Below are 27,237 nucleotides of genomic sequence, written 5' to 3'. Positions count from 1 at the left end.
AAAAACTGAAATCGTGAAAGTGTTAGAAGATGCCATTAGGATTAGTTTTCACATTGGTCTTTTAGTGGAGAAGCCACTCTAAATGCTACGTAGAACTCTGGCCTTTCAGCCACACATTTTTGTGATTTGATAGAGATTACTTAGTAGTATTCCTTTGTACAGGTGGATCACAGTTTTTGAACCAATTGCTTATTGAAAGTCATCTTAGTGGTGTCTTAAGTTTTTGCAATTATGAAAAGGAAAACCTATGTACATTTTTATGCAGAATTTTGTCTGGATGTATTTTCTCATATTAACTCATTTTGTAAATAAAGAGCTCTTGATGCTTGATTGTATTGTGAAATGGTGTTTCCCCGCCAATGTGGATTGTCTTTTTCCTTGATAATACCGTCCAAAGCACCACATTTAAAATTTTATACACACACACACACACACACACACACACACACACACACAAACATACATACATACATATATATGTAAAAATCAGTTTCTCTCAAGGTGGTGGTTCTTTTGGTATTTAAATCTATGAAACTATTGTCTCAAGGCTGTGAAGACTTCTCTTTCCTTCTGAGAGTTCAGTAGTTTTAGCTCTTTATATCTGTGATCTTTTTTTTGGGGGGGGGGAGTGGTACTGGGGATTGAACCCTTTACTAGTGAGCTACATCCCTTGTCCTTTTTATTTTGAGATGGGGTCTTGCTAAGTTTCTGAGACTGGCCTCCCATTTTGCAATCCGCCTGCCTCAGCCTCTCAGGTTACTCTTGATATTGTGCCTGTCTGTGTGATGTATTTTGAGTTCATTTTCTTTCATGATGTGATGGTCCAACTTTATTCTTTTGCATGTTGTTATCCAGTTTTCCTAGCAACATTTGTTGGAAAGGCTGTTCTTTGCCCCTTTAGTTTTATTTATACTGTCTCAAAAATTTTTGGCCAAAAATGTAAGAGTATATTTCTGAATTTTTGGTTCTGTTACATCTACAGTATATATGTTCTTGCCACACTGATTGATCACTGTGCTTATGTAGTTAGTCTTTAAAATAGGACATGTTCATTTCTCAATTTGGCTTTCTTTTTTATTTGTTTGTTTATTTATTTATTTTTGGTAGCAGGCATAGAACCCAGGTTGCTTAAACACTGATGCACAAACTCCAACCCTTGTTATTTTTTATTTGAGGCAAGGTTGCTAAGTTGTTGAGACTGGCTTTTGAGTTTGTGATCCTCCTGCCTCAACCTCCCAAGCTGTTGGAATTACAGGTGTAATTCCTTTCTCAAAAATATTTTGGCTGTTTTGAGTCCCTGAATTTTCATCTGAATTTTAAGGTCAGTATCAGTTTTTAGAAAAAAGCTGCATAGAGTTTCAATTAGTATTGCTAGTTGAATCAAATCTGAGTATCAAATTGAGGATTATTGGGTTCTGAACTATGAACATGAGATTTCATTCTGTTTATTTAGGTGTATTTTACTCTCAAAATGTCATATGATTTATGTGTGCAGATTTTATGTACTCCTTCTGTAAAGTTCACTCCTAGAGTATTCCTTACTAGAAAAGCTTAGTACCACAAGTGTTTTGGATTTCAGATTTTGGAATATTTGTATATACATATGAGATATCTTGGGGATTAGACCCAAATGTGAACTCAGGATTTTCTTGTTTCATATTCATCTTATGCCGTTAGTCTGAAGGAAATTTTACATAGCATTTTAGAGTGTTTGCTTTTTGACTATCATGGGTCACATAAAGTCTGAGAGTCTGTTCTACCCCATTCTTCTATGAGGTTGACTATACTTTTCACAAGTGAGCAGGAACCTGTGGTATTTATCAAAGTATTTTCCCCTTTGTTTTCTTTTAGATATAGTTTTCATGTTTTCTTTTATAGTTTCATGTATTAATTTAAGTGTTTGATTCATTTTGAGTTGATCTTTGTATATGGTTACAGGAAAGAATTTAGTTTTATTCTTCTGTGTTTGTGTATTCAGTTTTGCCAGTATCATTTTGTTGATGAGACTGTTGTTCATTCAGCATATGTTCTTAAAGCCTTTTTAAAAACATCAGCCAGGCACTGTGGACACCTCTGTAATCGCAGCTACTCAGGCAGGATGATGGCATGTTTGAGGTCCCCCCGGACAACCTGTCTCAAACAAACACACAAACAAATAAGTGAATAAAAATAGCTGGGCTTGGTGACATATGCCTGTAAAACATCCCAGCAACTCTGGAGACTGAAGCAGGAGAATCACAAGTTAAAAGCCAGTCTCAGCATCTGGCTGAGTCTATGTGAGGCACTGGGTTCAATTCTCAGTAGTTAAGAGCCCCTGGGTTTAATTCCTGGTACCAAATAATCAAAAATAAAAAAAACTACAAAAAGAAAAAGGGCTGGAGATATAGCCCAGTGTAGCACATTTTCATGGCTTGCAGGAAGCCCTGGGTTTAATTCTTGTTCTTCACCTCCAAATCAGCTGGCTTTGCTTATGAGGGTTAATAATGGGGTTCTTTTTTCTGTGCTATTGGTCTGTGTGTCAGTTCTTATGCCAGTACTGTGCTGTTTTGACGAGTATAGCTTTTTGTTTGTTTGTTTTTTAAGTTGTTCATAGACATCTGTTTGTTTGTTTATATGTGGTGCTGAGAATTGAACCCAGTGCCTCACACATGGCAGGCAAGTGCACTACTGCTGAGATCTAGCCCCACCCCTACTCTCCCCCCCCCCACTTTTTTACACTGGGAAGCAAATGCAGAGGTGCTTAAGTACTGTACCACATCCCCAGCCCTTTTTTATAAATTTTATTTAGAGACAGGGTCTTGCTCAGTTGCTTAGGCCCTCCCAAAGTTGCTCGGCCTGGCTTTGAACTCTCAACCCTCCTATCTCAGCCGCCTCTGCCACTGTGCCTGGTTAGTGTAGCTTTTTAATATGTTGTGAAATCAGATATTGGAGTGCCTTCAGCTTTTTTTTTTCTTTTTTCAAGATTATTTTGGGTTTTCTGGGTCTTTTGTGATTCCAAATAAAATTTAGATTTATTTTTTTTCTACTTCTGCAAAGAAAGTTGTTGGTGTTTTGAGGGGGATAGCTGTGGATTAATAGAGCATCTTATACATGATGGTCATTTTGACTATTTTTCTGATCCATGAACATGGAATATCTTTCCTTTAAAAATTTTTTCCTCTCGTTATTTCTTTCATTAATGTTTCCAAATCTTCCATTGTAGAGATCTTTTAATTATTTTGTTAAATTTATTTCTAACTATAGTTTTTTATAACTATTGCAAACATTTGTTTTTCTTGGTTTTTTTTCCCTGTCTGTTATTGGTGTGATAAAGTCGTATTTTTTTGGTATATTGATTTCATATTATGAAAATTTATGAGTTCTGACAGCTTTTTAATGGAGAGTTTATTTTTATCTGTCTGTAAAATTACATCATATGTCATATGGATAATTTGACTTCTTTCCTATTTAGATGCCCTGTATTTCTTTCTCTTACTGAAAATACTTCTGTAATTTATGAAATAAAGAGTGCTGAAAGTGGATATCCTTGTCTTGCTCCACATCTCAGAGAAAATGCTTTGAGCTTTTTCTCTTGTTAAGTATGGCATTAACTGTAGGCTTTTCATATATGCCTTTTAGTATTTTGACATATGTTCATTTCATACCTAATTTTTTGAAAGTTTTTGTCATGAAGGGATTTGGATCTTATGCTTTTTCTGCATCTGTTGAGGTGATCATATGTAGTTTCTTTATTCTCTTGGTTTGGTGTATTATAGTTATTGCTTTGTGAAAGTTAAACCATCCTTGTGTCCCTGGGATGCATTTTACTTGGAATATGAGCCTTTTTATGTACTATTGGGTTTGATTTGCTGACATTTTGTTGAGAAATTTTCTATCTATATTCATCAGAGATATTGGTATGTAGTTTTTTTCCATATCTATTTTATTTATTTATTTTTGTGTGTCTTTGAATGGTTTTGTTATAAATATAATGCTGGTCTCAAAAATAATTTGGCAGAATTTTTTCAATTTCAATTTTGGAAATAGTTAAAGAAGTGGGATTAGTTATTTAAAGGTATTGTGGAATTCAGCTGTAAAGTTATCAAGTTCTGGGCTTTGGTGATCATGTTTGTTGATGGGAGACTTTTAACTACTGGTTCAATCTCATTATTATTCTGTTTAAATTTTATGTTTTAATATTTTACATAATAGAATATGTTTTATTTTTAATATTATTTAGTCTTGGCAGATTATATTTGTTCAGATATATCCATGTTTCTAATTTTTTAATCATAATCATTTATGTAATTTCTTATGATCTTTCGTATTTCTGTGGTAAAAGTTGTGAGATCTCTTTTTTTCACTTCTGATATTACTTGTTTGGGTCTTCTCTATCAATCTTCGTAAAAGCTTGTCTATATAAAAAACAACTCTTTGTTTCATTGTGTGTGTGTTTTGTTTTTCATGCTAGGGATTGAACTCAGGGTGATTTACTACTGAATCACATGCCCAACCCTCTTCTATTTTGAGACAGGGTCTCTTTAAGTTACTGAGTCTGACTTGAACCTTGTGATCCTCCTGCTTCACCTCCTGAGTTGCTGGGATAATAGGCATGTGCCATTGCACCCAGCTGATCTTTTGCATTTTTAAAATTATAATTGTATTTTATTTATACTCTAATCTTGTTCTTCTAACAAATTTTGTTTTTTCATGTCCTTGAGGTGCATTGTTACATTGTTAATTTGAAATATATTTTCTGAAATGTACTTATTGCTATAAACTTTACTATTAGTATAGCTTTTTATGTATCTTATAGATTTTGATATGCTGCATTTTCATTGTCACTTATTTAAAAAATATTTAAGTTTGCTTTTAACTTTTTCAGTCACCCACTGGCCATTTAGGAGCATGTTATTCAATTTCTATGCCTTTGTTTGTTTTCTACTTTTCTAGTTTCTCATTTGGTCAGAGAAAAATATATGATATGAATTATTCATTGAGAATCAATGTTTGGCCTAACGTATGACCTGTCCTGGGGAATGTTCCCTGTGCAGATGAGAATGTACATCTCTTGCTGTTGGGTGGTATTTTCTACAAATAGCTTTTAGGTGTTGTCACTCAATACTGTTCTTTTTCAGGCATTCCGTAGATTTTCTTTAAATTGAGATCTACTTCTGGAGAATTATTTTGTTGTGGATATCACACTGCCTTGATTTTTCATGTTTCTTGTGAGCCCATGTTGATATCTGCATGTCTAGAGCAATAGTCTCCTCTTTCAAGTTTAGAGTAGCTTCTGTAAGAGAAGACCTTTTCATATAGGGTAGGGTATATATAGGGTGTCGGTTGGGTAAGTGCTTTGGCGTTGGTATTAGATGAGCTCAGAAGCATAGTCCTTTGATGTCTTCATCTGTGAGGGCCTCCGTGATCTAGACCCCAGCGGTTCATGAAGGTAGTTGTAAGAGTTTATAGTGGATGTGGGCTCTCAGAGGTGTGTGTTGTCAGGCCCTGGTGAGTCTGTCATCAGTGGCATTGTGGCAGATGTGGTCCTGGTGCTGGGAGGTGTGGAGGAGAATGTACTCAGGCTCTGCAGGGCAAGTACGTGTGATGTCATTGGTTGTGGCACCCACAACTATGATATCAGAGCCATGGGGGATACCTTTCCCAGTCTCTTCGGTTGCATGTGGGAGATACTTGGGCTTTTGGTGCAAGCAGCTATGGTTCTGGAACTGCAAGATGCCAGGGCTTTTGTCACCACCAGTCATGTGGTCCTCAGGTTTTGAAAGGTGGAGGAGACTTTTCTCATGTCCCTACAAGTATGGCTCCAACCAGGGCTTGTGGTGTTGGCAGCCACAACATGTCTGGGGCTGTTCCCAGGTCTGTGGGAAAGCATAGGTGGCACTGCTGTTTGTGGTGCTGGAGCTACAAGATCATAGATCAGGTCTTTTGTAGGCCCCACGGGTGAGTGTGGGTGACATCAGGTCTCCTAGCATTGGCAGCCACTTTCCTGGAGCTGTGGGATCCAGACCTGACTTTCCCCAGGTTCCAAGGGACAACCTTCGGTGATGAGGGAAAACACAGATGGCACTGTGTCTTGTGGCCCTGGTAGCTGCTGATGTGGAGGGGTCTGTTTTCTTCCTTTGAGGTACACATTAGTCCAAGGTATCTGGTGGCCTCAGGGAACTGCCTTGAGATAAAGATGGCCACCAGCAATGGCTACTGTCGCTTGAGTTCTGGGATTTAGTGACTTGCTCTGGTCCCAGTGGGATGTTGTCTGGTAGTTGGGTCTTGTGTATGTGCTGCTGTGATGGGGTTGCTGGCGTTTTCTGCTTTTCCTCCCCAGCCAGGAAGCTGTGGTGGAGCCTCTCAGTGGTTCCTTCCTTTCTCTGCTCCACCTGTGAAATTCCCTAGGTGATTGAAGGTTCGTGTCATTTTCCTGCTCATATTCAGGGTTCTCCCGCAGTCTTCTCTGCTCTGAATGTAGCCTTTCCTTTTTTGCCCTGATTCTTCTCATGATAGGGGCTGATACTGTCTTGGGTCTTATTTCCTTTTTATTCTTTTTCATTCTGTTTTAAATGACATTGTCCTCTTAATCTCATTTTAAGCATTCATTAATGATGTATAGAAATAGCTGGCTTTTCTGTATAGACCTTGTATCCTGATGCTATTAGCATCTTAGTTGATTTCTTCAGATTTCTGTATATGAGATCATATTATCTATAAATGCAGTTTGTTTTCTCTTTTTCAGTCTTTTTCTTTCCTAATTTCTCTGACTAGAACCTTTAGTACAATGTTAATGGAAGTTGATAGAACAGATATTGTCTTTTACCTGAAACCATGTGGGAAAACTTTTCAGTTTTTAACCATTAAATGTAATGTTTGTTATGGAAGTTTTATAGATGCCTTTTCTCAAGGTGAGAATTTTACTTTGCATCCTAGTTTGTTGAGCATTTTTATTACAGCAAGGCATTTTACTTTGTTCAGAGTTTTATTCTGTATTTTAAAAAAAATATTTATTTTTTTTTTTAGGTGGACACAATATATTTTATTTTTATTTGGTGCTGAGGATCACACCCAGTGCCTCACGAGTGCTAGGCAAGCGCTCTAACTGCATTCCTAGGATAAATCCAGGATAAAAAATCTAAATAGATGGAGTGAATTCCTTTTCATGGATCAGAATACTTAGTAATGTTAGGATGACAGTAGTCTCCGAGTTGATGTACAGATTCAGACAATTGCCATACAAATTCTACCTGGCTGTTTTGGTAAAAACTGACAACATTTCTCTTAAAAGAATCAAAATACAAGGGACTTATAATAGAAAAATTCAGGGGACTTTCTGGCTTTGTTTTGTCAGGTGTTTTGAATTTTGGTAATGCATTGCTTGGCAGGGAATTAATGGAATGGGTCATGGCTAAACTGGCACAAACTCTTCCTGTTCTTATGATAGTATGATTTCCTGAACATTTTCTACATGCTCTTAGGATAATTTCATGAGGTTTTGAATGATAAACACATGTACACTTTGGCCACTCCTATATCCGAAAATCTGAAATGTCAAATACTCCGTGTTGGAAACCTTTTCAGTGTCAACAGTGGAAATTTCCTCACCTGACCTCATGTTGTGGATAGCATACAAAACAAAGGTGCAATAAAAATATTGTATAACTTATCTTTAGGACATTCATGTTAGGTGTATATGAAGCAAATGAATTTTGTATTTAGAGTTGTGTCTCATCTCAAATATCTGATTATGCATATGCAAGTATTCCAAAATATGAAATAAATCCTTCATCTTTAAAACATCTTAGGTCCCAGATATTTCAGATAAGAGACAACCAACCTATGTTTTTTTTCTTTAAAGTGTTTTGCTGAAGAGTTTGATAAGCTCCTTGTGTGTCACTGGGAAAGTCCTACTCTTCATAATAGTTTTTTTTATGTGTAATTTTTTGTATAGATGTCTTTAAAGGTTGTGTTAGCTTTTTTCCTTATAAACATGGAACTTAGGGTAATCTGTTGGTATCTACATTTTACCATTTCTTGTGCAATATAGAATCCTTAGTTTGTGTTGATTTGTAGCTTAATCCATTTTTGTGTTAATTTTTTCTATATTTACATTGAGAATAATATAGTATAATTATTTTTGTTTTAATTCTTAAATATAATTTAGAAAATTCAAGAGGGAAAAGCAAAGGCCCCTTTTATCACTTGTATTTCTATCATTCCTTTGTTTCTTCTTCTTTCCTGATCTGCTGAGTCTCGGTCTCTGTCATTTTCCTTTATGACTCACAAGCTTTTCTAGCCACTGTTTTAGTTAATTGGCCTTATGACTGATTTTCTCTCATCAGACATTTTGACTTTCCCTTGTATTTTGATATGAGGGTTTTGCTTTGTTTTGTTTCTTTTAAGATAAATGTCCTTTTCTTCCTAAAGGACATTTTTACTGGGTATAGAATTAAGTGTTGACTGTTTTTTCAGAACTTGAAAACTGTTGTGCTGCTTCATTCTGGCCCATGGTTTTAGGATCTGAAATCTGCTGTGATAGTTGCTTTTCACCTATGGATATGGTTTCTCTTCTCTCAAGGTGTTTTAGTTTAATCTGTAGTTTTTAGAGTGTGTGATGTATTTCAGCATGGATATGTTTGCATGTATCTTCTTGGGGTTAATTTAACTTCTTGAGTCTGTCGTTCAAGTTTTTTTTTTTCTCTCTAAATTTGTGAAATTTTCACTCATTATTTCTTAAAATACTTATTCAGCTTCACCTTCTGTCTTTTCTTTTGATACTACAATAACAAGAGTACCACATCATGTTTGTTATGGTCCCATAATTCCTTTCATCTCTTTCTCCCTTTTTATATCTTTTCACTTTCCTATTTTGTAGTTTCTTGATTTCATTGTTCAACATATTTAGTGAACATTTTGTTTGTAAGTGTATTTTTCAGTTGTAAACTTTACATTTGTTCCTTTTTCATTTTCTTTGCTGAGATGTTACATTTTTCATTTATTTCAAAAGCATGTTCTTAATTACTAGTTGATGATGTTTTATAATGTATGGCTTGAAATCTTTAGCGACTAACTCTGACATTTATGAATTTATCAGTATCACCTGTGTTGATTGTCTTTTCTCATTTTTTCGAGAGTTTTCTTGTTCTTGTATGGCAGATTTTCTTTTTTCAATTGAATCCTTTGTATTTTGAGTATTATATTACAAAAGTCTTCAGGATTTATCTGAAATCATGATGGGTTAAGTGGGTCCTTCCTGTCTTGTTACTCCCAAGAATGAATAGTAATTCTATTTCCAGATAGGGCTCCATTGGCTCATGGTGGAAGGAAACCTAGGGAACACCGGGTAGAAATGACAGTCTAGATTCTCCTCTGTACTTCTGCATCTGCTGCCTTCCTTTTCACTTAACCTTCACTGGTACCAACGTGGAGGGTGGGCACATTTCACATGGGCAGTGGCTTAAGTTCTAATTTTCTGGTAGACTTCCCTTGCTGCCCTCTGCTGCATGGGGAGCAGGGGCACCTCTGTATCATGTATTGATTCCAGGCTGTCCACTGCCATTCTGTCTTACCATCATCCAGTGGGTATGCATGTCCATCTTACCCATCTGTGGTATCACTCTGTCTGGGTGGGAAACAGATTTTAGATTCTCTTAAATGGCAGTGAATTAGGGCTTGGGCTTTTTCTGTGGTGTTTGGCTTATCAAGGTTATCAAGGCTGGATTCACATTCCATATTGCATTGGTTGATTATTGGCTAGCAGGTTTTTGTCTTCCTGCTTCTTTGACTAGAAACAGCAGGCTTTTTGGAGGCTATTATGTATGTGCAAGCCTGTTGGTGTTTGAGTTGTTAGCCTCTGCAACACCTCTTCTTGTATTTGTGAGTTAGAGAGGAAACTAGGGATTGCGTGCTCCTTTTCCTTGAGTACCTGAGTTCTCCATTCTTGCTCCCTTTAGTTGTCTTCTTGTCTTTGTCTTACGTATCACCTCCAGGGTTTTTTAGCTGGTATTTAATGGAAGGAACAGGGAAAATGTCTCTTATTTGGAAGGAGAAGTCTGCATTCATTTTTACTCCCTTGCTCCTGAGTAGAGAGTTGTTGGTGGACACACGTTCATTCTCTCCCCATGTGGGAGCTGTTGCATCATTTCCTATCCTCTCTTGAGGTGGCCGCAATGTTGTTCCCATGTGCATGTTGTTATATGACTACTTTCAGGGTTTTAGCAGTCCGACTGTGATTTGCCTAGTGTGATTTTCTTTGTATTCATTCTGCCTGGGGTTTGGTAAACTTCTTGAAACTGTAAATTGACATTTTTATTAAATTTGCGAAAAATTCCACTGACTAGCCCTCCTACCTACCTACTTTCCTTTTTTCTGTTCAATTATCTTCTCTTCCCTAACTCTAATTTTATGCATGTTGGTGCATTTGATGTTGCCTCATAGATTCCTTAAGTTCTGTTAATTTTCTTTTCAGTATTGTTACTTTTAGTTCCTCAGAATAGATTATGCTGTTGATTTAATTTCAAGGTGAGTAACCATCTCTTCTGCCATATCCCATTTCTTGTAAAGCTATTCACAGAAATTTTAATTTAAATTAATGTACTATTTACTTGTGAAATTCCTCTTAGGTTTTATTTTGTGCCTCTTTGCTGCTCTGCTCCTGGTTGTGACCAGCTCCTTCTGTATGTTGTCCATGTTTCCAGTCGTTGCTTTGAAGTTGTTGCTCATCTTGCCATTTGTTGAGTACTTTTCCCCTAAACAGTGGGTCCTGTTCTCCTCACATGTCTGAAAGTTTTAAATCTTGACTATTGTTGATGAAAAAGTGCTAGATCCTGCTGTTTTGCTGTAGTCAGTGTCAGGCTTTGTTCTGAGAGGGTTATCAAGGCTGGATTCACATTCCGTATGATATCCTAAGTTTGGTTAGCTGGCAACCTGTGAAATCTCCACTGAATTCTGTCATCAGTTCAGTTGTTGCTTCCCTCTGAGCTACTTAGGGCCCCTCTGTGGATGTAAATTTTAGGGCTGTAAGTGATTTGAGAGTTTATTCAGTTTCTGTGGCTCCCTCTTTGTAAGGATTTCCTTACTTTCCATCCTTTCTGGCATGTTGAACCTTATCTGTCATATCAGTAGTACCACTAGTTCCTCAAGTGAACACTTAGGGATTGTCTTCAGCTGCAAATCTGTCTAAATACAAGTCTTAGCCAGTGGTCTTTCCTTCTTTCAAATGTCAAATATCCATCTTCCCACTGCACACTACGCTCTTGATTATTCCCAAGTGACTTCAAGTAGTTAGATTTTTTTTTTAATTGGATAAATTTTATCTTCAGGAAAGATATTCTGGTGTTGGCTCCTCTGTCATTACCTAGTTAGTAAATGTATTTCAATACATTCTTATATTAAAGTATTTAACATTATTATTAAATGTGTTCTGACAAATATACAGTCATGTAACTGTCCTCACAGTGAGAATTTTTTAAAGAGTATTTTCATCATCGTATATATTAGCCGTTATCATTGCTATCGAAATGCCGGAGGCTGGTGAGTTCTAAACAAAAGAGGCTGTCAGTTTGAAGGAGAGCCAGCTTGGCTGCATCATCTCATAGTGAAAGGCACACTGCAATGGACAGACAGGAAGCCAGAGCAAGGGGAAGAGTTAGTTCTGTGATTTCCTGCCAGGGCCCATCTCTTAAAAGTTTTACCACTTCTCAAAACCTCCGTATTGGGTACTAGGTACCAAGCTCTCAACACCTTGGACACACTCAACTCTCAACTCATGCAAACCATAGCACTCCATAAATTCTCTCAAGACCCTGGGATGTCCGTTCCTCACCACTCCAGCTCTTGGAAATCACCATCTGTTGTACTCTGTATAGTTCTGCCTTTTCTAGGCTTGATATATGAATGGAATTTTCCAGTGTATAATTTTTTTTTCTGTCTGGCTTATTTACTTAGCATAATGGTTTTGAGATTTGTCCATTTACCAGTTGACAGCTAAGTTACTTCCAGTTTTTGGCTAGTATTTATAAAACTGTTACGGCCATTTATGCAACATTCTTCATCTAGGTATATCTTTTCAGGCTTCTTGGGTAAATACCTAGGACTGGAATTGCTGATTTTTTGGAAATATATGCTTAACTTTGGAAAATAGTTTCACATTTCTTAAAAAAGAGTGTCTGTATACTTTTCCATCCCCTCAGCAAGATCTGAGACTTCCAATTGCTGTACATTGTTGCCAGCGCTGGATATTGTCAGTGTTTCTAAATTTTAGCCATCTGCTTGGTGTTAGAGATACTTTATTATGGGTTTGATTTTGCAGTCCTTGATGACTAATGAAATTGAGCATCTTATTATGTATTTATTTTTTATTTGTGTATTTTTGGTGAGGTGTCTCTTCAAATATTTTTTTTTCTGTTATATCCTCCCTGGCAATTGAATTTTGTCATTTTATTATTGAATTGTTAGTGTTCTTTATATATTTTTCATAGAAATAATTTATTAAAGATGTATTTTACAAATATTTTTGCCTAATCAAAAAATTTTCTCAGTGGTATTTATGGAAATGGATTTAATGCTGATTAAGTTTGCTTCTTGTGAATTTTTTGGTTCTTTATTTTTCCTGTTTGGGATCATACTTTTCATTCCTTACTAATAAATCTTTATCTCCAGTTACCTTTATGTCAAATTAATATGTATTTGAATATGAGATTTAAGGTCAAAGACCTTTTTATTTTTCACATGGATATTATCTTTTTCCAGCATAATCCTCAAAAATTATATATTCTCTTGATTTATCTTGGCTCCTTTATCAAAAATTATTTGAATATAGAATGGTGAGTCTATTTCTGTATTCTCCATTCTGTTCCATGCATATATTTGTCTGTTCTTATATCAAGATCATACTGACAAAAATATATTTTTTCAAAATCATGACTTCATATTGATGTTTTTCATTTTAATTCAGTAGTCCTTTATCACATTTCTTTATAAAGTTTTATCCTATACTCAGACTATAATGTCTTTTCTTTGAGTTTCAGTTAATTATTGTAACTGAAAAAGTCATTAAAAGAACGAAGGAATAGTATTTTGCATCATCTAAAAGTAATCCAAAACAACTATTAAATATTAAATATTTAGAGCAAGAACAACATTTGCTATTGTTGCTTTTTGTGTTCATGTTGAATCTGGTAATGTGAAAATCACTTGTTACTCCTGTGATTTTTGTGAGCTCTTGGCACATCATGTGGCTGTTGTAATTGTGTGGATTTTACAGCATTGATGTTCTTATTCTATTACCTTGTGATGATGGTCATCCCTATTTCTTATTTGGAACATAGTATTTTGGGGTCTGCTCTGTTACTTTTGATTACGTAGGTGGAAGACATGAACAATTTGTCCACTCAAGTTGTTCTACAAGTGTTTAATTTGACCACAGTCAGCTCTATGTGGCATTGCATGTGCCAATATCTCATGTTATTTTTTACTAGTATACTATTGTAAGAACAGAAGTTCTTGTACTATTGTTGAAATCTTTAAGATGAGCATACTTTCCTTTTAAATTTGAAGTAAAACTACACCAATGTTTTGAACTAAAAAGAATGTAGTTCTATCTCTCTTTATAGGACATGTTTTTAATGTATCCAGTTGACTTATGATATCTGTATTTATTCGTCCTCATATGAAAGCTTTTAAAATTCTGTCCCTGTTTTTGATGTTTCTACCTTTTTAAAAATATGTGCTGTTTTCTTATTAACTTTAAAATCATATTAAACTTATATGAATTTTTTTTTTTTTAAAGTTCTGGGGATTGAACTTGGTGCTCTGCACAATCTAGTCAAGCCCCTTACCTCTGAGCATTATCTTTTTTTTTTTTTTTTTTTTTGAGACAGAGTCTCACTAAATAACTCAGACTGGCTTCAAACTTTTGTTTCTCTTGCTTTATAGCCGTATGAGTAGCTGGTATTACAGTTGTACACCTGTATTTCTTACTTAAATTAATGTGTTAACTTAAAAAACCCCAACTTCCAAACAAAATAAATTCTCACAATAATATTCTTGATTTGGTACTTTAAGTAATAACAACAACAAAATCAGTTCTTATGGTAATTATGTGGGTTTTTTTTTCTTTTTCTTTTTTTTTTTTTTTTGCTAAGGACAGATAACTCGGAATCTATTTATAGTGATTTTATCTGAATGGTTTTCCCAGTTAAAATCATCTGAATACAAGTTACTTGAGAAGAATAAAAAATCCTAACCCATCAGTTTCCCAGTAGGGAAACATCAGATAGAGTTGCTGGTATTAATACAGAATTTCATGTGAGAAAGAAAAAGGCAGATATTTTCTGTTATAAGGTGACTCTTTATCTGAAATTCTTAGTTTTTTGGAAAACTTCTTACTGAAGAATACTACGTAAGCAGCAAATTTCACCAATAAATAAGTGTACTTTTGTAAGAACACCCCAAAGGGTCAATACCTATAAGCTGAACTGGGACCTCGAAACAGCAGGAACACCCTGGAAATTTCATCCTGCGTCCATTGGGTCATTTGTCCTGACTCCAGGGTGGGCACCATCATCACTACAGCACTTTGCTTGGCCTGCCTCTGTCTATGCTTTATGATTAAGTATTTCATAGTTACATAATCATATAGTCATATCTAGTTAATGGAGTTTTCTTTAATATCTATATCTATTCCTGTTTACCTCCTGGCTCTGTGAGCTAGGACAAGAGTTTAACCTCTGTGCTCCATTTATAAAATGAGAAATAATGATAACTACCCAACATGATGGTAGTTAGACTTGAATAAGGTAGTTCTTATAGAGTGCTTGGCCTAGTTGCTTGCAATAATAGTGCTCACTAAATCTGTATGTTAATCACATTTCATTGGCCAACTTTGTGCCTCTCTTTAAATTATGAACTTCTAGAAGGTATCATTGTCTATTTTTAAATTGTACTTATTTTTATAATGTAAAATTTGTTGTTCTGTATCCAGAATATTTGTAATTGAAATAGAAAGTTGTTATTTTTATATTTTGACATTTCAATTTCTCTGAGATGTGTGTGGCTTTACCATATGAACGTTTAAAATTTTTATATAGTCAGTTTTACTCATTTTTATTTAATTATAGTAAAGATTATTGCTGTTTGGGGCTTGTATTCAGGTTTACTTCAATATATTGTTGCAAATAGAAAAATTACTATTTCTTGGACTCAGTAGAGGGCACATTTGTGGGCTTGGAATGCTAATCTCTTCTGTATTATCTTGTGGAAATCTGAGATTCTGCTTCATTTTCAAGCAGAAGTTTAAAATACCCTTTTAACTTCATGGTGTTGAGTAAGACATTGTGTAATATAAGTGTGCTGTTAAAAAGTCTGTAACAGTGATCTGGCAGAGGAGGGCCAAGCATGGGGGGGGGGGTCTTGACATGCTGTTTGTTATCTCTTGTTGCCTAACAGATTACTGAAAACATAAAGGCTTTCAAAGGCATCTATTACCTTAGGTCATAAGTCAGCACAGGCCTAACTGTGTTCTTGGTCTAGCCTTTCAAGGTTCAAATCAAGATTTGGCTGGTTGGGGGCTCTGCCCAAGCCCTCCCCTAGAACCCTTCTGGTATGGAGGGATTTAGCTGTGCAGTTTAGGACCAAGTCCTCCATCCCTTGCTGGGTCACTCACTCTTAGCTCCTTGTGTCTTCAAGGATACCAGCAATGTATTAAATTTTTCACTCATCCTGAATTTCCTTCACTTCCTTTTTGTACTATTAGTTGGAGAATTGTGTGACCGACAAATATCCCTTTCGATTATTTCAGTTAGTTGATTAGTAACCTTAATCACAACTGCAAAATCCCTTTGTCATGTGTTATAATGTTACCTCTGACAAATATCTCACCTGAGTCTCTGGATTAGGGTGGGAAATCTTGGTGGGGGTGGGGTTTGGTGGTGTGCCTACCAAAAATTACAAATTGAGGAGTTTGGATCCAATCCAAAATTGGGATTCTTTAGAAAGACTGCTGTGAAAGCAACCAGGAGGATAGTGAGAAAGGAAAGATATCAGCAAGAGAAAATCCTGTTCTTCGTTTTCTTCGTTTTTATTTACTTATCTATTTATTTATTTTGGTTCCAGGGATTGAACCCAGGGGCACTCAACCACTGAACCACACTCCCAGCCTTTTGTGTGTGTGTTTTATTTAGAGACAGGGTATAGCTAAGTTGCTTAGTCTGGCTTTGAACTTGCAATCTTCCTGCCTCAGCCTCCCAAACCCCTGGGACTACAGGTGTGTGCCACCTCACCTGGGTATTTTAGGTTACTTTTTAAAGCGAATGCTTCAATTGGAAATGTGTGTTTAGTAGTGTAAAAATTGGAATAATTAACTGGGTCAAAACAACAATAACAGTAAATTATCAAAATATTCATTATTGCCCCACGAGGTGGTCCATAGCTCTAATTATAGTCACTGAGGAGGCTGAGTGAGGCAGGGGGATTGTGAGTTTGAGGCCTGCCTGGGTATCTTGGCAAGAACTTGTCTCAAAAAATAAAAATGGGTTGAGAATGTAGCTCAGTGGTAGAATTAAAGCTAATCATAGGGTTATAGCTAATTAATAGAATTTGCCTTTAACACCTATGTCTATTTAATACCTACATCTATTCCTATGAAGCCACTGTGTGTGTGTGTGTGTGTGTGTGTGTGTGTGTGTGTGTGTGTTTTGCTGGGGATTGAACTCAGGGTCTTCTGCTGCATGGGAGGTAAGCATACTACCAATTGAGCTATATCCCCAGCCCTCTATATCTATTCCTGAAGTAAAATTTGGGGAGTTGGGGGGTGCTGGGGTTTGAATTCTGGGCAGAAGAGGCCCCCTCCCCAAATTTTACTTCAGGCCTGCTCGTACAATTAATTATTTGATAATTTGACTTTTATTTTAATTGGTTTATTTCAGTTTTTAATGTAAAATTTTTGCTTTTGATAGACTAAAACACCTGAATCTCAGTAATAAGGTTTCCCTAGACATACTATTAGTGTAGCTTATTTCCTTAGATGGCAGATCTTACACACTGAATGCTGATTTTTTTACTGGCTTTAATTTTTAGCTATAGTTTCATTTTTTTAGTCTTAAAGTTTCACAATTTCCAAGTTATATTATTCCTCTGAATACCATATTTGCCACATCTCAAAAGATTTTGTGATTTCTTAATCATTCAAATACAACACACGCTTTTTATTTTAAAAAGTCTGCTATTATGTAGACAGGAGTTTAAAATTTTTTAATAGATTTGGGAACTTGGGAGTTTATCCTTACATTTTGAATGTTTTATTCTTATTGTAGATTGAAGGATATATTTGCTTTTATTGCATATAGCATAGGAAATACCTACTGTTTGTGTATGTGGACATTTAGATCCTGTATGAATTTTTTGAAAATTTTATGTACATGTGAATAGAATGAAAGGGGTGGGGGCCATATAGATCCTGTATGAATTTTTTGAAAATTTTATGTACATTTGAATAGAATGAAAGTGGTGGGGGAATGCATGTATGCACACACATGAGCAAGTGCATGTGTATCTGTGTGTCTGTGTCTTTCGAGGATCCAACCCAGGGCCTCATGCATACTAGGCAATTTCTGTACTGTGAGCTGCTCTCATTTTGGAATAAAGATTTGTATGTATCTTTATGTGAGCTTAAGTCAAGCTTTCTATTAAATTCTTTGTTTTACATCTACTTAGTAACTTGAGAGAGATGGTAAAGTCTAATTTATGCATGTATTTCTCTTTTCTTCACTTTTTATGTGCCAAAAAATTTATGAGGTTTAGAAACTTTATTGAATTATTCTTCTGAATTGACACTGTAATACTTAGTATTATTTTTGATATGTTTGCTGCTTTTTAGTTTGAGAATTCTATTTTCTTTACACCAAATATTGCTATACCTTCAGTTTTTTATAGTATTTGTCTATCTTTATCCACAGCTGTTCGTATAGTGTGTCATGTTCCTCATGTGTATCTATATACATATACACATAAAAATGTGTATGTGTTTAGGTATAAAGTGTGTGAGTATATTAAGTATGTTTTGAATGTTCATTTCTTTTAATAGGGAATTTAACCTGTGTACATTTATTTTTCATGGAGTTGAATGTTATCTTAACAGCCATCAAAACTTTAGTTTCAAATAATTTTTCTTGTATACCTTTAAAGGTACTCTACTTCTTCTCCTTTTAATTTAATATTGCTAATGCCTAATTTTGTTTTGCTTTGGAAATGATCTATTTGGCTTCCCCAAATTTCTCTTTATCCTTATGTTAAAAATTTGCCCAATTACTGGGTTTTATTGGTAATGGGACTTTGTAATTTGAAGCTGGTCTTTAGGGAATTTTGGGAGGAATTATGATGGAGACTAACTAAGCCTGGAGACTTTGGTTTGGGTTCAGAGGTCAGTGGAATTGATATGAAGACATTTTATATTTTAGGTTTCTCTTCTGTTAAGTGGAGATTATCCTTAATAAATGTTTTTAGTATTAGATATTTCAAAATTTTGCTTCTAGGACAATTTCTATGATTATGCCTCTCCCCTCTTTCTGGCATTTCTATTAAATAGATTTTGACCTTCTGGATTAGTGTTCCATGTCATCATATCTTCTCCTCTCACTTGCCATCTTTGTTCTTTGTTACAAGAATCCCAGTGACTAATAATAAGAAATGATTGGTGAACTTTAAAAACAGTTTTGGAATGTGAAAAGTTTAGTAACTTTATGTTTCTTAGAACACCTAGTCTAAAACCATTGTTCTTGTTGAAATGGAATAATCTTTTATTGTAGTTTCATGATGAAAATTTAATCTCTGAAAATTTTTTTGGTATGTTTTGTATTAAAGATTTGTTTGGAGAAGTCTTCATTTTGGTCTAGAGTTTAGGAAGATCCTCAGACTCATGCTTTTAAAAAAAAAAAAAAAAAAGAACTTTTTTTTTTTTTTTTTTTTTTTAGTTGTCCATGAACACAGTACCTTTATTTTATTTTCATGTAGTGCTGAGGGTCAAACCCAGTGCCTCCCATGTGCGAAGGGAGCACTCTACCACTGAGCTACAACCCCAGCCCCTCAGACTCATTCTTATAATGGGTAATAGGAGTTCTCACTGAGATTTTTAAAAGTATGTTTTTGGATTAATGTAAAGCATAACACTACTTTTTCATATCTCCTCCCTTTTGTTTTCTTTTTTAAAAAAATATTGTTTTAGTTGTAGATGGACACAAATCTTTATTTATTCATTTTTATGTGGTGCTGAGGATTAAACCCAGTGCCTCACGCATTCGAGGCAAGTGCTCTACCACTGAGCTACAACCCCAACCCCCTTTTGTTTTCTTTAATGATTGGACAGAGTTAGAAAAGAATAAAGTACTATCTAGACTTTAAAATATTGTCTTAAATTCATCATTTAGTTGATAACATTACTTAAGGTCTATTTACCTTATACTCATTCTCCCTAAATGTTAGTTTTATAATTGTTATTTATTTCATGAATTATTTGATTTCTGACAAGTGTATAAGTGCCAACATTACAGAAGATCCCAGTGGAAATTCATTCTTTGGTATTTTCTGTAATTTTTACAGATATATTTTTTTGGTACAGGAAGATCCTTCCCAGCCGGTATGTGTAGTGTCTGTACTCTCTGAATGCCAGGTGTCCTCAGCTGGGCCGTTGGAACAGATGGGTTTTAAGGGTTCACTTATATGCTCTTAGTGCTTTATTTCCTCCCCACTATCTCCTGAAATCTTTCTGTGATGATGTAAATGAGTATGTTGGATAAATTCCAGCACTTTTCATAATAGTTTAGCTAATGTCATGTGATATTTTTCTTTGAAGGCCTGACTAAGAGAACATATTAGTGTTTCTAAAATAATGTAGGTGTTGGGCTAAGGATCAATTTACATTATTTTTTCCTTACATATACTTAAGTAAAACTTATTATATCTGATTTGTCAAAGTTATTTTTAGTGAAAAAGACTTATCTACATCGTGCCAATAAGAACCCCTATATTTTTTTACCATTTAGGAGAAATTAGTTTATGTTAATGTGTTATCAGAAAATTTTCTCAGCAGATTGACTGTATTTTCTTCTTTCAGCATTTTCTTGACTTCTCTGGACCTTGATGTTATTATTCTTGTCAACTCTAGGATTTATTAATATTCCAGACATATTTAGGTGCCTTGGAAGGTTGCATCATAAAACAGCCCATTTTGGGGAAAAAAAAAACTGGTTGTTATGCTTTAATCAGAGAAATAAGGCTTTATTTTCTTTTTTAATGTAGTAATGCTAAGTAGAAAATAGAAGTGAAATATGTACTAGTCTGGACATGTGAACATAATATAAAATTAAAATGTGATGAATATAACTAAAACTTGAGTTATTTACAAGTTTTACTGGTCTATTAATTCGAAATCAAAATGTACAGAAGACAAACCAAGAGTCTCTAAGCTTTCTTATGTTGTTTAGTACAGTGGATTGATAATAAAGCAGAAGAGTTTGGTAGTATATGATGGTTTATTTACATGTTTATTTACAAATTTACATGGAAGATTGAAAATATTTAAAAATCTCACATTCCCTGATTAACATTGTAGAATCAGTGCATTAGCATGTGAGAATACTCATCATTATGCTCACAGAATCTACCTATTTTTGTTATGTAAGGTTTCAGTTGTTTGGTGAGTCACGTGTAGGAATAGGATTGCCAGGGTGGTATCTATTCAGTGTGTGTGAGTGTGAACACCTGTTCATCAGGGCCTTTCTGTGTCAAGGAGCATTCCTGGTGCAGTGGATGCAAAGACAGTATAATCTGGTACCTTACTCAAGGATTTTGGACTAGGGTGAAAAAAGATAGAATTACCATGTGGTGGCGTGAATGTGAAACAGCATGGTGCATGGGACATTTAGGTGTCTCCGTAGAAAGAGGTTTTAGAGCCACTCACCAATGTTTCATAAAATAAAAGACAATTGTGAAAAGACTCCCAAGTAGGCTTAGGTGGATGAGGAAGAGTTCATTAATTGTTCAGAGACAAAACTGAATAAGCAAATGCAGCATTGTGGGTAATTTCTCCCCACAATGTACACTCATTGGCCCTCTACTCCCCCTGGTGTTTGTGGAGACTTTTTACGTTGCTTTCCATATCTTGCAAGAAAGTGGAGGCAGACCAGTGTGGGAATGGGGAAAGATATACCCAGATGAATTAATTTCCCATCACACTCCCAGCTGTGGTAAAGAAATCAAAAACTAATTGCTACAGTGAAGTATCTGGATTTTTATGTCCCCACTTTTATCTCCCTTGGGATTCTTGGGGTTGGAACCCAGGGTTGTAAGCATACTAGGCAAGCACTCTAGCATTGAGCTACATCTCCAGCCCTTTATATGTATCTTTAATCATATAGTTGTGCCCCAGTGATTATTTATTCATTGATTAGATTATTTTACTTTGAATTTTATAATAATAATAATAATAATAATGATAGATCTTAAAAATGATATACTCCTATTATCTGTTTTGGTTGGGTTTAAAACTGTTAAAATAACCCTCAACTACATACCTGCCTTTTAAATTATACTATTAGACTATTTGTCTTTTAAATCTTTAGTTGTACATTTTTGACAAAATAGGAAAAATTGAAATGCCAGCTTTCTAATTTGAATGGAAGGATGAGTTGGTGATATGACAAGCACTCGGTTGAGCACCTTAGGTTTTATTATTTTTAACTGGTCCTTTATTCACAGGTACAAATTGTTTTACTAGTATGATACAAATAACTTTTTAAAATACCTTCCTTATACCTACATTTGAATGTTGCTTTTTAAGGTTTTCTAATGAGACTTCTCTCCCTTTTCCCCTCCAGCGATGTGCATTTTGTAAGCACCTTGGAGCCAGTATCAAATGCTGTGAAGAGAAATGTACCCAGATGTACCATTATCCCTGTGCTGCAGGAGCCGGCACCTTTCAGGACTTCAGCCACTTTTTCCTTCTTTGTCCAGAACACATTGACCAAGCTCCTGAAAGATGTAAGTTTATGACAGATGTATTTTTAAACTTCTTTCAGTGTGTTTACTTACAATGACACTGTACATTCCCTCCATGTTATTCTACTTGTACATAATCCTGGTAGTCTGAGGGATCTTTGCAATAGGTCCTTGGGGGAAATTTGTTAACAATTTCATAGAAATTAATTCCAAAAGGCTATTTCCTCAAAAATTTAAAGAGAGCTTTTATATTCTTGCTTTTTAAAAAAAATTAAACCATAGAAAAACATACTGAGTATAGTATTTCGAATATGTGCTGTACAGCAGTTTATTAAAAGGTTAAATGGTAATCAGTGTCTTTACCCACAGAACACTGTGCAGTGGGGGGAGTTCAAAGCCAGATCTCTCTGGCGTTCTCTGAGGATGTCTGGTGTGGGAGCGTCCAGTACTTCATAAATTTGTGGGAGCTGTGTAGCCTTGGGAGTTGTGATAGGAAGCTCGTTGTGCCTGTTTGTGATTCGTCAGTCTTGGGTATCTGTAATCTGCAGTGGTCTTTTTTTTTTTTTAATTTCTTTTTCCAATAATGTTTTAGAATTCAGTGAAAATGTTAAATATTTGACTTTTCTGGTTTTTCACTATATGGATTTCCAATAAGCATGTGGGATCTTTTCCCCTAGAACATTGAATTTCCATACTCATTGTAAAATCTCCATGATGTTTTATTCAGTCTTTTATTATGTCACTTCTTACTTACTTGTTATCTTTTATTCATTCCTTACCAGTGTTTTGATAAAAGCTTTCCCCTCTGTCTTTTCCAGGTTTATGAATCATATATACTATTTCAGGCTTAACATAAAGTAATTTCAAGTACAATTAGACTATATAATCTTTACTTTTTATCTTCATTTTGTACCATAATTTCATCTTCAGTTCCAATTTTGTGTCCACATATATAATCATGTGCTCTTACCAACTATACAGGTGAACGTTATGGATAAGGCATACTAAAATTCCAAATCATATTTAAGCTTATAAATAAAGTACTTATAAATAAAGTTTTAAAAATATTTTGGATTACTTACCATTACATCTGAGAGAGATAGAATATTCATGTACAACAACTGTTATGGGTATTTAAAAGTAGTGAATTATTTCAGTGAGGATATACATCATTATATTTTGGGTGGTATAATACACTTGCCCACAGATAAAAATTGCTTTTCTGTATGTAATAATCTGAATTTTATTCAGTGTTTTGGATTCAGTTATACTATAGACCTTGGTAAACAGTGTGCAAACCTGTATATGAATATGGCTCTAATGTTAGAGATTTCATTAATTGATAGGAGTACTGCTTTCTGCTGACAACAACATTCTATAGTATATGCCCTCAGTTACATGTTAGTGATCATAAATCAGTTTGTAAAATAATGAACTGTTAAGAACTGAGGTGAGCTTATTTGCCATCATTTTTCATGCAGATGGTGAAAGGTTTATGCTGGCAATTTATAGCTATAAGATACATCAAAATTAGTGGTATTATGCCTTGTTCCAAAATAGACTCATGGAGATTAAAATAGATGAACTGTACAATAAAATAAAACTAACATGAAGTAAGCATATTTGGCCATGTGAAATACAAATTTAATAACTATGAAGGTATTGCTAAGCCTGATACCCAAAAGAAATGGTCTATTTATTTATTTAAGTTATACATGGATACTACGTTTTATTTTATTTATTTATTTTAATGTTGTGCTGAGGATCCAATGCAGGGTCTTGCACATGCTAGGTGAGCACTCTACCAGGGAGCTAGGACCCGAGCCAAAGAAATAGATTCGTTTTAGATGTAAAACACAAATTTCTATAAGTTAACACAAAGGAGGAAATAAGAACATTTATCTGATTCTCAGTGTATATGACAAGATTCACTTGATATTGAAAAATTGTCTTAAAGTTTTAACTGTCTGGCAGTATAAACAAATCCTGCAGGGTTGTTTCCTACAACTGCCCTCAAACTGAGCCAGTGGTATAAAACCAGTGCCCAATTGTGAGTAAGTTCTATTCCTTATGGATTTTTAAAAAATATATATATACATATTTTTTAGGTTGTAGATGGACACTATACCTTTAACTAACTAACTAATTAATTAATTAATTTTTATATGGTGCTGAGAATCGAACCCAGTGCCTCACATGTGCTAGGCAAGTGGTCTACCACTGAACCATAACCCAGCCCTCCTTAGGGATCTTAAAGAATGCAGTCTAAATATACAGATTTCTGGCCACATGTCTTAATTTAAGGATATAGTTTAGATAAAATTGCAGATAGAGTGTATTTCTGCCTCTGTAAAATCCTTCATAAATATTGCTAGCTACTTAATTGTAGGTCATGGCATAAGATAGTTAACTTTTATGTTTTTAAAATGGGGATATCTTGATATCAGTGTCATTATGTGTGGTAAATGATAGTAATTAATGGAATCATACAGCATTGTGCCTTGTTTAAATTAATTGCTTTACCAAAAGATAGTTATTTTAACTCTTTAGTTAAGACTTGATGTGAGAAGAATAATTTTTATTGAGTGCACACTTTTCGTGTTGCTGATTAAGTGCAGAAAAATGTACTGTGATAGTTGGCTGAGTTAGGAATAAGATTGACACTTCTGTTTATGAAAATAGAAAAATCTATCAAAAACATTTTCATGCAGATGATGGAACATGTATGAGGTTTCTCCTTAGAAAGATTATCTGTGAGCAAGCCAATGTTTTCCTTTTAGGGAGCTCTCTCCTGCAGAAGTGGCTGGTCATGGCTCCAACATTATCCTTGCAACATCATGATGCAAAGGATATGCTAATTATGTCTAGAAAGTTTATGCTGAATATCCATCTAGGAAATTTAGCCAGATAAACTTTCATAGTAGGCAAGTTGGATGGCAAGGAGCCAGCCATGAAAGACCAAGGAGAGAACATTCCAAGCAGGGAGAAAACTGCTACACAGGCTTTGAGGAATGAGCCTGGTGTGATTCGTGGACAGACACCTAATAGCCATTGTAGTAGCCTGCTAAGTGGTTAGAAGAGATCATGTCAAGGTGAACACAGACTAAAGGGATTTGCATTTAACTGTCTGCAGTGAGAAGGCTTTTCAGAGGTTAAATGTGGGAAATATGGTCTCCCAATCCACTCTCTCCTCCCTAGTGAATTTGCTTCATCACTAGGTTTGACTCCAGCCTTTCTTCCCTCGCTAGTGTTTCTTGAAGTCCTGATACTATTCTGTTTTGCCCATGTTCTGTCAGCCCCTGGACTTTTTTCCTAACTGCCTGCCACCTGCATGAGCCCACCTCTTTGGATGATATCTATGAACCACCTTTTCTATGTAGAGATTTCATTTGTAGGCAAATCACGAAGCACAGTGTCCTTCCAGTGAACAAAACTGGCAGATGATGAGTGTGTTGCGGAGTTGATGGAACAAGAAGGCTGTGCTGGTCTAGCCTGACGGTGATTCTTCCCCATGGCGGCTGAAATCTTGCTCTCTACCAGTGCTTCTATTCTATGTGCCTGTTTGACTTTCTCAAGCACCTTCCAATCTGAGTGGGTTTCAGTCCGTGATAAGCTTCCTTCTCACCTGAGATTAATGTTTTTGTCTTTTTCCTTTTATCTCTTTCACAGTTGTCACTTAGGAAATGACTTTCTGTACAGATTATCCTTCTGTTTCTTTCACTTTTCTCTTGTCAAAAGAACCTTGTGCCCTTATTTTCTTCAACTTCTTCATCTTGTGCCTTTGTGGCACTTTCCTGCCTACTTTGGTGTATGTTCCGATGTTCTTCACCTTCACTGATGAGTAGAGTAGTTCAATTTAGTAGTCAGTATTTATTAATAAGTAGTAAAGATTGTGATCATTGACTTGAGCTTTACTTTTGCCCTCTCTAATGATCTTCTAACCTTTCAATCTGCTTTTGCAACTGCTTATAGAAAAATTTCACTTAGTTGTTTGATGATTGCTTCAATTTTAATGTCTCTGGTTTGCAGATGTATATGCATGTACATGTACACATACTTCTGACATGACATGACAGCTACATAGTTGCATCATCTTATACATAACCTCCAAAAAGTGGTTTTAGTATTTCTGCACATACTGTTCCCTGGCTGGGGAGTAGGTTGGAACCTACCTCATACTTTCACATAGTACTTTTTTCTGTTATTGTTATGTATGTAACAAATGGTAAATATATTTGTATTAGATGCATCACATTGATGTTTTTCTTTGGTTTATTATCAGTAATCTGTAGAAGTCAAATAACACAACAGGATTGTCATTGAGGAATTGCTGGGAATCATTATAGAATAAAAAGTGGGAACACTCTTGTTTCAGACGGGGTTTGTGAGTATAGAATGGTTCTGTGAAATAGAAATATAATTCAAGCAAGCTATTAAGTGAAAAGTATTTGAAATTTTGTAGTATGTTTTATCTAACCAAATATATAAAAATATTAGTATTTCAACATGTAATTAATATAAAAATTTTGAGACACTTGACTTTTTTTTCCTGCTAAGCCTGCATTCAGTATGCATTTTACATTCACTACACATCTCAGTGTGGACTAGTATGTCAGTTGCTCAGGAGCTGCTATGACTAGTTGCTGTAATGGCAAGTTGAAGTGATGGAGTAGCAAACTCTAGGAAGTTTTATGGAAATATTTTAGACAGTGTTCCTGCAAAATTATTAATAAGGCAAACCAAGTATCTGATAATTATTCATGTGCTTTCCACAATTTCTAAAAGTTTAGAGTAGGCAAAAATCAAAGATCAATTTTTAAATGTACATAATTCTATCTTAGTATTAAGAAAAATAATTTATCCTCTTATGTCCTTCTATCATGTGTGAACTTCCCCTTTTAAATCCATGATTTATTTTAAATGTCTGACAATTAAAGAGCTATTTAAAAGTGATTGTAGAAGGAAGACCTTCATTTAAATAAAATGCATTTAATAAGATTTAATTTATGCAGTTGGAGATACAGAACGGAAAAAGAAACATTCCTGTCCTTCAAGTGTTCCCAGCTTTGGGCTGTCTTTAATGGCTAGTACAGCAAAACTTTCTTGTAGGCATATGGGGGAACAACAACCATTTAGGTGTGAACACAGGTATTTACAGCAGAGTTTTGAAGGCCTCTCTGGAATGGGCACAAAGGTGTTTTCTTTTTTTGTTTGTTTATTTGTTTTTTGAATAATTTAGTACTAGGGATTGAACCTAGGAGTGTG

The 27,237-nt window shown here is 35.1% G+C and overlaps 1 protein-coding gene across 22 annotated transcripts in view; it reads left to right on the top strand.

Annotated features, from left to right (window-relative positions):
• Positions 1-27,237, top strand: part of Kmt2c (lysine methyltransferase 2C) — a 271,073-nt gene that overhangs the window by 116,583 nt on the left and 127,253 nt on the right. For all 22 annotated transcript variants that reach the window (XM_078040864.1, XM_078040869.1, XM_078040883.1 and 19 more), the window contains one exon: positions 21,852-22,014. In XM_078040864.1, the coding sequence (XP_077896990.1) occupies positions 21,852-22,014 (163 nt within the window). The remainder of the gene's footprint in view (positions 1-21,851; positions 22,015-27,237) is intronic.

The sequence above is a fragment of the Ictidomys tridecemlineatus genome, chromosome 2 (genome assembly GCF_052094955.1).
Source record: "Ictidomys tridecemlineatus isolate mIctTri1 chromosome 2, mIctTri1.hap1, whole genome shotgun sequence".
NCBI lineage: Eukaryota > Metazoa > Chordata > Mammalia > Rodentia > Sciuridae > Ictidomys > Ictidomys tridecemlineatus.
This window is presented reverse-complemented; position numbering and strand designations above follow the sequence as displayed.